General features: G+C 41.4%; 1 protein-coding gene across 7 annotated transcripts in view; it reads right to left on the reverse strand.

The window, feature by feature from the left end:
* LOC119549690 (KN motif and ankyrin repeat domain-containing protein 1) overlaps positions 1-13419 on the reverse strand; it is a 33235-nt gene that overhangs the window by 942 nt on the left and 18874 nt on the right. For 3 of the 7 annotated variants that reach the window (XM_037857908.1, XM_037857907.1, XM_037857906.1), the window contains 8 exons: positions 11306-11574; positions 9912-10401; positions 4771-5216; positions 2726-4107; positions 1387-1815; positions 967-1213; positions 688-900; positions 379-579 (listed from right to left, as the gene is read on the reverse strand). In XM_037857908.1, the coding sequence (XP_037713836.1) occupies positions 379-579; positions 688-900; positions 967-1213; positions 1387-1815; positions 2726-4107; positions 4771-5216; positions 9912-10401; positions 11306-11574 (3677 nt within the window). Of the gene's footprint in view, positions 1-378; positions 580-687; positions 901-966; positions 1214-1386; positions 1816-1882; positions 2041-2725; positions 4108-4770; positions 5217-5279; positions 5470-6397; positions 6807-6847; positions 7323-9911; positions 10402-11305; positions 11575-13419 lie in introns of those variants that run through there. The other 4 variants (XM_037857912.1, XM_037857909.1, XM_037857911.1 and 1 more) reach the window with 4 other exon arrangements.

Genomic DNA, 13419 nt, shown 5'->3' on the forward strand with positions numbered 1-13419 from the left:
GGCAGTCTTTGTTTTATACGTTGCGGTTTAAATGTTTGTTACGTTAGCTCTGTTTTCTCGAGTGTCAGTTAAGGTGGTATAGACTATCTGTACAACAAAGCTAACGACCACATAAACTTGTCCTGTGCTGGTTAAAGCAAACTCTCATAAACGAGGTAGTACAATTTACTTAACAGGCACTAATTTCACGAAATGGTAACTGGCACTCGAGAAATGGCGGTTATTGGGAGAAATGAAGAACAATTCTTAAGTGTCAATAAGGCTTCTATCAATAAGATTTCAAGATTGCTAAAGGTTTATATTAAAAAGAATTAAAATATGCGGTATTGCTGATTTTAAGTCGTTACTCCAGGTTCTCTGTTATCATCTCAAACTCACCACATCGTTGACCAGTGAATCACAGTCCGGATGCGAAAGCAGGGTCTTGATCACGTCCACGCGTCCATGCTCGGCGGCACACATCAGCGCCGTGCTGCCGTCCTCGTCCTGGATATTGATGTCCGCCCCGGCGTCCAGGAGCATATTGACCATATCCCCGTTACCATGCGACACAGCGAGCATCAAAGCGGTCTGGCAGTGCTGTGGGTGGTTAGAGAAATCGGGTCGGAGGATCGGTTAGTAGGGGAGTAGACGGGGGTCAGCTATTTCTGGGGTCAAGATCAGCGGGCGGTGGGGCCCCTTACCTACCTTCTTGGCCCGTATGTTGACATCGGCCATCTTGAACAGTCGCTCGACGACTGTGCGATGGGAAGGCTGCTTTAGCTTGGCCAACGATACGAGCATCACCGATGTGTATCCGGCGTTATTCATCTGGTTTACATCGCAAACCTTAGAATCCAGCAAAATGGATACCACGTCGAAGTTGCCGTGGGAGACTGCATAGTGCATGGCTGTGTTGCCCTAAAAAAAAGGATAATTCCTTGGTGATCTATATTCATCTAAAATGTTTTGATATTAGAAACTCACATTATTGTCGGACAGGTTAACACAATACTCCAGCAAGGGAACCGACAGCGATTCAAAGTAATCGAGATAGTCCTCCACCTGGTGGGGATCGGACTTGCCGGTACTGGAGTTGATGAACCAGTGATCCTGGATGGTGGCCTTGGCCGACTTGAGGCTCTGCGAGGATATGGGCTTGGCACCCAACTTCTTCAGCAGCGAGTCGTTAATGACCTTGAGGGCATCTTTCAGACCCTTGGACAGTTCGGTTCTGGAAGGGATTAATGTAATATTAATAAACAAGCTTCCAGAAAGATTATACTTCATCTTCAACCCCTTGAAATTTGTAATGGGCATCTTATGGAACTAAAGGTTTCTGATCATAATGCCATTTGGATAAACTTGTATCCTGTTTCCAAGGGTTACAAGTTCTGATTTACTCACTTTTTTCGGGGCTCCGTATCTGCCTGGGCCAACTGATGGAGCTGGGCTTTGGTGGCCGGCTGTTCGATCACGGTCACCTGGGAGTCCTCGCTCTGACTAGATTTGAGTGGAGTGCTCGACTTCTTGCGTGCCCCCTGGGCAATCTGCACGTCGATGGGTGGACTGGATTCACTGGAGGAGCTCATGGCCGGCTCCTGTTCCGGCGTCTCGGACTTGGTGGTTCCCGAAGAGGTCATCAGTGGCGCCGGGGAAGCATCCCTTGACCAGCTGATGCTCACCCGCTTCTCCTCGCGTACAATTAGCTCATCGTCGCCCAGGAGACTCAGATCCAACAAATCCTTCTGCGGCTGTCGGATGAAGCTTTGGGACTCGGACAGTGGGTCTGCTGTCTGGAAACTGGACACAGTCGGGGGCTTCTCCTGGAGGGAGCTGAAAACAAATAACCTTGATGAGTACACGGAAGGCTTAAGGTTTGTACAAAAAGTCCTAAACCCACGTTACGAGCAGAGCCGAACATCCGCTGACCAGCAGCGGATAGCACGTGAAACTGCTCAGGCTGGAAAACATTGGCAGAACCATGCGGAAAACCAAAATCCAAATAAAAAACAAAAAGAAGCGGCTCAACAATTGGGCCAAAGCAAACAGCCAAACTCAACTGAAGGTCAACCCATTTCGATTTCAGGCTACGACTTCTATGAACCCAATGCGCAAGAGCTGGCTTGTGGTTGGTGTCTTGGCTAAAAGCTATCTGTGAAACTTGGCTCGCACAGTGGGATAAGAACTTAATATAATGTAAAAACAAATAAATTCAGAAAAAATTATAGATCGTTTAGTTACCTAATTAAGTTAATACGAAATTACTTTGGAATACAACATATTAACTTTAGCTAACTAATTTCTTATAAACAATTCCGTAATTTACCTGCAAAAGACTTCTTAAATAAATTAGACTTGAAAAATATATTTTAATGACCTCTATTAATTTTGTTTCATTAAATAAAACTGGTCCTACATAAATAAAGTTCTAAAATGTCCTACTTTAACAGGAATATATTTAATAAAAAGGTATGTAAAGAGTTTGAATGTAGGGGGAATGGAAATGAAGTCTTCAGAAATATTTAGGAGACATTTAAGGGGTTACGATTTTAAGGTTTTTAGGAAAGAAATCTATTCCAACTGCGTATACTTGTTTAAGTTTGTTAAATTACATTTTTCCGACTTAGGTAATTTTAATATTTATTTAAAACTTTAAATCGGATAGCTCTTCCAGAAAAAAGGTCTATGAAAAATCAAGAAAAATCAAGGATATGATATTTAAGGTTATTATGGATAGACTCACCTTAGCCGTGCCTTCCGTTGCACCTGTGGACTGGGCGTTGGCGAGGGCGTGGTCAGCGTGTAGGTGTTTTGCCGCTTGAACTCCTTTCGCACCGGACTTGGACTGGTGAGGTGCTTGGGTCGCGGTATCCGTGAATCTGCCGAAGCGGAGCGCCGGACAGCTCCTCCCGTCCTGGGAGACGTGGGACTGGCCTTTGAGAAGCCCCTGGCCAGATCCTGGATGGCCTCCTTGCAGGAATCACAGTAATTGGCCGCACAGGCAATGGAGATGTGCGGCTTGACAATATCGCCACAGCCCACATCCCTTTTCCGAACCTCCTCCGTGTTGCAGGCGGAGTGGCTTGTGCGGACCTTAACTGGCTCCGGTTCCTCCAACTTATCCGTATTGCTGGATGCATGACGGGTTAAGGGGCGTGGCACCGATTCGGAAATCTGCTCCGCCTTCGTGTGACTCCGGGTGAGCCGCTGCAGTCCGTTGGTATCCGTCTGCCGGGAGACCTGATCCGCTCCACACTGCACGGCGGAGTGCTGCTGCGGGGGATTCACCTGGGCTCCGGTGGAGCGAACTGAGGCCGTCGTAGTTTGACTTCCGGCACTGAGGACCACGGCCACTGGCGTCTGGCAACCAATGGTTTTTCGCACCACGGACAGGGTTTCATTCTCGCCCAAACTAAAGGTGTTGCTGCGTCCGGGCATTTGTGGAGTTGGTTTCACAGGTTTCTCCGGCGGAGTTTCCGAACCGCAGGCCACGCTTTTCTTGACGACAGCACACTTCACACAGAGTATATCATCCAGGCGATCCTCGGAGGAGCCCACATGGCGCACATCCGGCTTGCAGCTGGTGAAGTTCTCCCTCGTAGCGGGTTTGGCGGTGACACCCACATTGTACTTGAGTTTGGGTCTTTCCGGCAGAGTTTGCACTCCACTGTCTCGGTGCTCCCTTTGCGGGACATACATCTGGGTGCCCACCGAGATGAGATTCCTCAGCTGTTTCTTTTGTGCATTCGTCAGAGCCTGCTCCACTTTTTGCTCCAGCTCCTCCTTGGAGTAAACGGTTTCAGAGGGCTGAACGCCCACATTTCTAGTGGTGGGCTGGTGGCCAACGGACACATCTCGAGTGGCAGGTGGTCGCACTACCGCCTGGGTGGAGACATCCCGACGGACGACGCTTGGAGAAGGGGATGCCGAGGTGGAACTGCTGCGCATCCGAGCTCCCAGGCTCTCCAGCGACACTGGACTAATCCTTTGTGGAGTAAACTGCACCGGAGAGGCGGTCTTAATACCAGGACTTGGAGGAGAAGGCGTCTGCCGTTGACTCCTCATCAGCTCCTCATTCCTGCGCATCAGCTTTTGTTTTTCCGAGCGAAGTGCACTTAGTTCCAGCTGAAAATTGGATTAAAAAATATTAATATAAGGTGAGAAAACTTAAAAAAATCTGGCCACTTAATCTACACTAGTAAAACACCAAATACAAAAAATAATCTATGTAATGAATTTACACTTTTGTAATTAGTTTTTCACGATTGCATTGTAAAATATTTAAATCAAGGTAGCAAATAAAGTATAATATAATATTTTAGCGATATCTTAAACTCCTCCAAATTAAATATTACAAATATATTTAATATTTCCATTTTTAAAACGATATCAAAGTGAAAATATTGAAAACATCACAATGTTTTACTCTAATGTTTCAGTCTAACGATCATTTCTTTTCTTTTTTTTCAACTTTAAAATCGGACTAATCTATTTTTCGTTTAATTCTGGTTTTATTATTACTTGTGGTGTCATTTAATTAAAATTAAACTTGCTTACTTATATTGATAAAGGAATTTATTTTGTCGACTATCATTTTAGTGCTATCTATAAGACTTTAGGATTTCCTTAAAGCCTTTATAAATTTAATTTAAACAGGTAACTACCCAAATGGATTGCTAAATTTAAAAAGGAGTGTAGTTCTATTTAAGGACAGCTTAATTAATTCCCTTAAAATAGTCTTTATCATGATCAATATGCTTTTAATAATATGATGTTATATGTTCTCACCTCCATTTCGGGTATGATCTTCACTTGCTCCTCCAGATCCTTGAGCCGCCTAAGGCTCAGCGCCATCTGTTCGCGTATCTGAAATAGAGCCTGTGCATCCGCCGTCGTCTGGCCAGCTTCCGAGATGACAGGTGACTGCAGGGAGCTGCCGCTCATGGAGCCGTTCTCCTGCTGCCGCTCCTCCTTGGAAGTGGATGTGCCCGTTCCGGTGGGCGTGGTGGCCAACAGGTGGTGGCGTCTGGGCGGCGGCGGTGGAGGAACTCCCGGAGACTTTGTCGACTCCAGCTGCTCCACCGGTGACTTGGCATTGGCCGCCACCGTGGCCTGGACATAGCTTTCATACTGGACCTCTGCCGGACTGGGTCGTTGTTGCAGGGGAAGAGTATTGGATCGCAGGAAGGGGCGTGGCGTGCCCGTGGGCGATCGATTGCCCCCAATGCAGGAATCTGAAAAATATTTACAAACACCATATTAAAGTTGTGGTTGCTACTATTAGAGCTACAGGTTACTTGATCTTCTGCTCTCCTTCTTCAGTACAATCTTAATTTCCAAACTTGCCATCAGCTCTTGCTATTGACGACTGGACTCTAAAGCCCATACAAAATTTTTAGCGAAAAGCTCCCAAGCAAAATGATAAAAACGCTTGCTCCTCAAATCTAATTTTAATAATTGTGCCAAAGTTCGTATAATTTGAAAGCAACAAATGTATATGTAACTATACATATATATTTAATGAAAACAAAATAAAAGGCAAAAGTCACTCGATCCACCCCTTAAGAGAGTGTGCGTGAGCGAAAAATTGTCGCAAGATAAGAGACTGGGGTTATTATTCAATATTAGTTTTTGTTTATCGCCCTGGTATACAAACGGCTATATGTATTTTTATTACCTTTTATTTACATAAGAGCCAAGGCTGTTGACGTATTTTACTTGACACATGCAAAACATGCAAACTCATTTGTGAGAGCAAATAGATATATTTATGGCCAGCTGATAGATGGTGCTTCTATTTTGGTCCCTGCATTTGTCCAATATTCCTCATACGCACTGTTCACCCTGCCAACAACAATTTGTTACTCATCTCGCGCTGTCAGCCTTGCCAAGTATTTTTTGCTGTTCCAATTTTATTTCCCACCCACTGTGTTGCTATTACTTAATATCGCTGTACAACGAACTTTTGGGTTATTTTTATGTCGATTTTTTAAGCTATAACACCGAAAGAAAAGTTCCCTAAAATGATAGTACTATAATAACAGTAATGTGGGTAGTGTGACCGAGCACATAAAATAAGCATGTTAATAACAGTGTGGCCATGCTTGCTGTTTAGAAAGACGTAATATAAATACATTTATTCAAAGTAATCAAATTCTGTGACACCCTTTATATTTTAAATATGTATATCTTTCTACGAATGCTTTTTTCTTAGCGGTGCCAAATTGGCTGAGCGTCTTGGTCAAGGCAAAATGGGGGGCGGTAGTCGAGAGGGAGGGACTGCGCGTGACGCTGGGTAGCATTGACCGGGCCATAATTAATCAGTTTTTATGGCCCAACTAATTAGCAAAGAACCAAGTCGATATCGCTAAAGAGTTCGCCCCAAATGAGCGTCTCCTTTAGCTAATGAACCTACAGTCGCTCCACCAGCTTTTCGGCGAGTTTGGCCCGCTGTCCGGCTTCAATTTGAAACTCCTCTTGGCCAAACGCTTTCGTCTTTGCGGCAAGGCATCCTCCGATGTTGAATACATTTCTGTTCCTTTTGTTTGTTATTATCTATTATCGATTTATTCAGTTTAGTTGGTTAGAAAAGCACAAACATTGCACTTGGCAGTGTTTTTGGGCCAAGGCAGCAGACATTGCACTTGCTATTGTCTGGCATTCATGAAGCCAAAGCGTAACTAAAATTTGTTAGATACTTCGATTTAATTGTTTTGTTTGCTCTTATCTTAGCTGGTGTTAATTAAAACGCTTGGCTATAAGCTTTATTGAATTATTTGATTCGCCCGATCAAAGCGACAGCTCATCACACGTTATCTGCGTCACAGTGGCGGCCAAAGAAATATGCACACTTAACATAACTCACTTCGCAGAAGCTCATATTTGAGTTTTCTTAGAATCATTGGCATTATTAAATATATATTCGTATTTATTTTACAATTTATGTGTTTTATATTTGTGTGATTTTAGGTAATATTTATGAGATTCAATTTATTTGATAAATTTCGGGTTTTCCTTAAGTTTTGGTATGTTTACTACACTTTTTGATAGGTGTTTGTATTTTACAATATCAATAAATTTTAATTCGTAATTTTTTATCGTTGTTTTTTTTTGTATTTTAATATTATCGTTGTCGAACCGCTTTTATGTGATCTGCTTTCGAATTTATTGTCACATACTATCATGTTTTTTGCATTAAATTTAGTGGCTGTTAATTCGTTGTACTACAATTACACGACTCGTTTTGATTAGTTGATTTCGTTTAAGGCATTTCGTATAATTATAATAGGTATTTTGTTTCGCAGCTACACAGACGCATTTTTATGCTATTCGTTCGAAAGTCGCCGACAAACTGCTCTCAGATTTTTTTCGTTCATTCGACCATCATCCACGGCGGCAAAAACAGCGTGAAGAGCGACAAAAAACCATTTAGCAGTAGAGATTTTTGTGTTATTATTTAACACAACTCTTGTGCTACAGGCGAGCGCAAAAAAAATAATGTTATGTCTATAGTACTAACAACGAAATAAAATAGAAACCAATTTCCTGAGAGCCCCAAGAGCCGTGCGATAGCGCTCAGCAAATACAAATTAAACAACCAAAATAAAAATACACTAGAGAAGTAGGCAACATTTTGCTGTATTTGTGCTGATAAGCCGAATGCACAATTATTAACACAAGCTGATAGTGATAATTTCAGTGACGTGGGTAAAAATTACAGAGAGGATCTGAACAAGAAAGAGAAACCCCGGGGCGTGTTTATATTCAATGGGCCATTTGATAGGCAAATAATATTGATTTTTGATTGTCTATTTGCACACCCATTCGCATTCAGTGTTTGCCTGGGGTTTCTGAGTCAAGGCCAAGAAAATGAAGACTAGACTTGAATAAATCATCATCAGTTAAAAAAAAGTTTGCCCCTAGATATATCTAATATCTTATCTTTGGCAATTAATTATTGAAAGAAAAAAATACAGTTTGATTGATTTTTAAAAGCCAACAAATTGAAATCTATAAATAACCATTCCATATGCTGATTTATGATTTAATTTTTGGGTTGGGCAGCCAGCAATTAGTTTTTAGCCAAATACACAGAAAAAGTATATTATCCCAAGTGAATTTGGAAAGCTGAAATTATTTTCCTTTTAATGAATTATAATCAACATTTAATTTAAGTTATTTCAAAATATTTCTTTTTGATTCGTCTACAGATAGCTCAAGGTTGCTGTTTTCAACTTTTACACGCTTTATGGCATTCATCTATTGTTAGATATGTTGTCTGGGCTCTGCACGTTCTTTTTGGCACCGGTTTGTGTTTTAGCCATGTTCAATTCAATTTGAAAGCCATTTATTAATGGCCTGTACTTTGGCAATTACCACGGCACTGCAACCATTTTTTACACATTAATCAATGACAACTCTTTGCGCCATGTCCTCTGGACAAAAAAAAAAAAACAGAACGAAACGCGACAATTTGATTTGTTTATTTGCATTGATTTTTTTGCACACTTTATGGCAAATTTATGGCATCAACAAATACAAGAAAAACAAGCTGGAGCAATATTTGCATGCGAATTGAGCGCCAAATGCGCATTTCAAATTGATTTGAGATACGAACGCCTCGAAAATTGCCTTGAAGTTGCCCCATGCCGCAAGTGGCAAGCACCCAATTGAGTTTCAAATGCCAAAGATGCAAAGCAACCGAATCTGTAGCTACATTTGCATTTGCATTTGCATGCGACTTGGTATCTGTATCTGTATCTTTGGAGTTGCCAGCAGTGAACTAAATTTTGATTTGTTTGCTTTTCTATTTTGTTTAAAACTTTATAGATGTTGCAATATTCTTTGATCTAAAAGCACAGCTGCAGAGTTGACAACTCCATGGGAACCATGGGATGTTATAGTCAAAAATGTTTATAAAAATGGAAAATGTTCTTGCTTTATTTTTTATTTATTTGTTTATATCCTAGCGCTACAAGTGCACACTTATAATTATCGCGCTAGTCACATTGAGTTGATATTTTATATTATTATTATTTTTAAATCATTTAAACAATTTCTCTCGCTCTCTTTTGCTTTAACATATTAATTTTGAACTTGATCTTTACCAATGTATCAGCCCTTTAAGTTTTATAGCCTAAAAACATCCTGGTAATTTATTTTTATAATTTTATTACCTTTGCCTTTTACTTTTCATTCCACTGTGGCGTTTTTCTATTCCATTCTAAGAGTCTCTCAACATTTTTCACACTTTCGTGCGTAAAAATGTCACATGTGCCGCAGCAGCGCTAATTGCTACGAAAAGAAAGCAAAAGTATCTGCCAAAGGCGTCTCTCACTTGGCTCTATGAATCATCTTCCCCACACAGAACCAAAAATATATCACATTTTGGTCCCGATTTGTATTCTACCATCACAAGACAATTCAAAACTATTTCTTTGGATTTTTTACTAGAATGTTTTTGGTCAAAATTTATATTTTGTAAATATTGCCAGTTATAAACCTATATTATTTTATGTTATACTAGTAAAACAAACTTGATTTGCTAAATAAAACGATTTCAAAGACTTGGAACACCAGAACTAAGGATCTTCAAAATATAACTTCATTGTCTAGGGACAAAATCCTAAACCTAAAATCAATAGCATTTTCTTAAGGTAATATTTTAAATTTCGTATATATTACCAGTTATAAAAATATAATATTTTATATTATACTAGTAAAACAAACTTTAACTGAACGAATAAAATGAATAAACCTATTTTAAGGACTTGTAACACCAGGCAAAGGATTTTTTAAAATATAACTTAATTGTCCCCAAAATTTCTGTCCTAAAATCAATAACTTTTTTTCCAGTGCACCACAAGAAACTAATAAATTGAGCTTTTTCTGGCATGCTATTTTGGGAGATCGTGCTGACGCCCACTCACCTGCCACATCAAAGTACCGATCCCACGTGCTGTTGCCCAGCCGATAAGTCTTGTGCTCCTTCGGTGCACCATGACCATTGCTGAGGCTCAGACTGAGTTTGTTGTTATTCCGATCCATGGACAGGGATGCTGATCCTCCGTATGGCGTCTTGCGCCTCTTCACCGAGGTTCGCTCCAGTGTCCGCTCGAAATCGCTGCACACCTCGTCGAGCGCCTCGTGGAGGAAGGCCCTCGTCTCCGGAGGACTGATCGCAGGCCTATGGCGTTGATGGTAGATCCCCGCATCGCTCTCCACCCCGCCCCGCAGGGAGGAGCAGGTGGAGGAGGCGGTACCGAAGGGCGACTCCGATCGGGGCGGTATGCTGCCGTAGGTGAAGCGCGGCACGGACGACGATCGCGGGCGGTAGCACGGCGTGGTGTTGTACGACTGCGACATGTTCAACGCGCCTCCAATGGGGCGTGGCGAGTCCGGTTCGCTTTCATGTGAGGCCTGTTTGGAAAATCGGAAAGGTGACATGTTAATTGCATGTGCAGTTCTGGCAGTTTGGAGATGAAAGGAAAAGACCACCCAGTACGAGTGATGAAAATAGACCACCTTTTTCTCTCTAAATATTTTTAAATTACACCAAGTTGTATACCTCTAAAATATTCTATGTTATTTCTTCATTATTCTGCATTGTAACTATGGTTTTTATGTTGATTTGAACAGGTTACCCTAAAAACATACCTTTACCTTCAACATTATGTGAACTGATTAGTAATAACCATAAATTATCTTTTAATCTGTTCCTCTACGTTCATAACTTGACCCATTAAAACTGGATTTTAAAGTGGTTTGCCTTTAAATGTTTGATTACAAAATAATATTTCATTTTAAATTTATGTAATCTGTTAAAAAAAGTACCCGATCTAAAGCAAAATTTTAGTTGGCATGTAAAGTTTACATTAAATAATAATAATTAATTTAATCTATTGTAAATTTATTTAAAATAGATCTTGTCTAAAAACCAATTCAATCCAAAGCCATTGAAACTTAAAATGGGTAACCAATAAATTTATCTTTACCCATAACATTTTTTGGACTAATTAATAATAAATTAAATATTATTCTGATTTTTTACTCGTGCGTTCCTCACTTGACCCATTAAAACTGGACTTTACAGTGGCTTGCCTTTAAAAGTTTAATTGTAAATAGTATTGAATCTTAATGGAAATTATTATTATAAATTCTTTTGCATTGGATTTCGTTTTGAATAATATAGAATTGTAGTCTTTAAAACTATTCAGTCCTCAAAGATGGTACAACTTCTAAATTGAATTTCTTCCAAGGGAAGAGGATTAACCCCTCTTATCGAATTAATTAACTTCCCCCTAATTTCCGGTGGCCAACCTACCTCGCTGAGCTTTCCCTGGACCCGTGACTCCGCCTGCCAGTCGCCGCCGAAGAGGCTCTCGAACCCCAGCATGAACTCCATGGACTTTCTGGATCTCCTTCGATCCCGTCGCCGCTGCTCATCCTCGCTGGGCTTCTCGTGGGCCAGGGCCTCGCAGTAGCGCACAAAGTCCAGATCGATGTGGTAGCCATAGGGACAGCAGTTGCAGCTGCGCACCGAGCGACTCATGCCCGCAGCAGCGGTGTTTGCGGTGGACGAGGCTGGACGAGCTGCAAGATAAAACAAAACAAGAAGAATAAGAATCTCGGGGATATCAAAAGGCAGACGCGGTATATCTTAATGTCACTACCAAGGTCACGTCAACGATCGATTCTCCGAATCGACCACAGAAACAAACAAGAACAAAATGTATCTTTTTCTGCGCCTGTGCAGCACAGACGAAGGAAGCCACACCTGCCCTCCATCAAACACGTTTCGGATTTGGTAATCTGAGCAGCAGGTACCAAGGCGCAGTTCTCGGAATGACCGTCTGTATCCGTGAGATAAATTCGTGCTTTATTTATGCCTAATTGCGCCTTATAATAACTAATTTTGGTTAATTTAGATAAACCACTTTTGACTGGGTGAATCATTTTTAACAAAGCAATTTGAGTTATTTACGTTGGCATTGGGGTAAACGATTTTGTAATCAAGGAAAATAATAATTAAATAATGATTGAAATAATGGGGTTTAATAGACGGGTTCGGCACAGAGTTTTCTCAGATGAGTCTAAAGGCTAAAAGCAAACACCGCCAAAGTTTGTTTGATTTTTATTTTATTTATTTATTATGCTTGCTTTTAAACTTACTTTCCTGAGGTATTTTTGCCCCATACCAGAGCCACAAAACCCCCAGCCAAAAAAGAATCCAAAGCATTTTATGGTTACTCGAGTTTGCACTTAAAACATTTGAAATTCCTTTGGCTCGTCGGCTGACCTCCGATTTTTCGATGGTATTGGGTTTTTTAAGCAAGGGAAGAATTCGGAAAATCAAACACGTTGTACTCTGCGGGAAAGCCTTCAACAAACTGACCGGCAAGCGTATCATGTTCTCACTTTATTCATCATGCAGCAAATTAAAGGCGATAAGATATGGGAGCATTTAGCCACGCTTATCAAGTCGCCAAGTATAAAGCTCTTTTCCGTCGCCATCTGTTGGCGAACCGAAAGCGGTTCGGATTTAAAAGTGCCAAAGATACTTTTCGCTTTTCATTCATGAAAATAGCAGCAATGGCGTGGGTGGAAAAACGCGACGCTTAAGTCGTGGGCGTGTCGAGATTGTGAAAGTGTTGAACGCGGCGTATACGTGTTGCACCGATTTAAGAGGTCGCATATTGATGAGCCCGAGCTCGAGTGGCCGTAATTAGCAGGCGGCTTCAGGGCCACGGCCAAATCCGATCGCCGGCTTTATTATAATCGATCGAGAAACACACACCCACCCACAACCGAACACTCTTAATCGTATAATCACACAGACTATTCAAATTTGGCGCGGCTTCTATTTTTATACCCGTTACTCGTAGAGTAAAAGGGTATACTAGATTCGTCGGAAAGTATGTAACAGGCAGAAGGAAGCGTTTTCGACCCCATAAAGTATATATATTCTTGATCGGGATCACTAGCCGAGTCGATCTAGCCATGTCCGTCTGTCCGTCTGTCCGTCTGTCCGTCTGTCCGTCTGTCCGTCTGTCCGTCTGTCTGTCCGTCCGGATGAACGCTGAGATCTTGGAAACTATAAGAGCTAGGCTATTGAGATTAGGCGTGCAGATTCCTGAGCTTCTTACGCAGCGCAAGTTTGTTTCAGCAGAGTGCCACGCCCACTCTAACGCCCACAAACCGCCCAAAACTGAGGCTCCTACAGTTTTCATGCTAGAATAAAAATTTTAATTGAAATGTATTGTTCTCATCAATACCTATCGATTGACCCAAAAAGAAGTATGCCACGCCCACTTGAACGCCCACAAACCGCCCACAAACTTCAAAAAATCGTAAATATGAACGCAGATATCTCGGAAAATATCAAAGATAGAGAAATGGGAATTCAGATTTAGATTCCGTAGGCTTGAGCGCAGCGCA

The sequence above is a fragment of the Drosophila subpulchrella genome, chromosome 2R (genome assembly GCF_014743375.2).
Source record: "Drosophila subpulchrella strain 33 F10 #4 breed RU33 chromosome 2R, RU_Dsub_v1.1 Primary Assembly, whole genome shotgun sequence".
Lineage (NCBI taxonomy): Eukaryota > Metazoa > Arthropoda > Insecta > Diptera > Drosophilidae > Drosophila > Drosophila subpulchrella.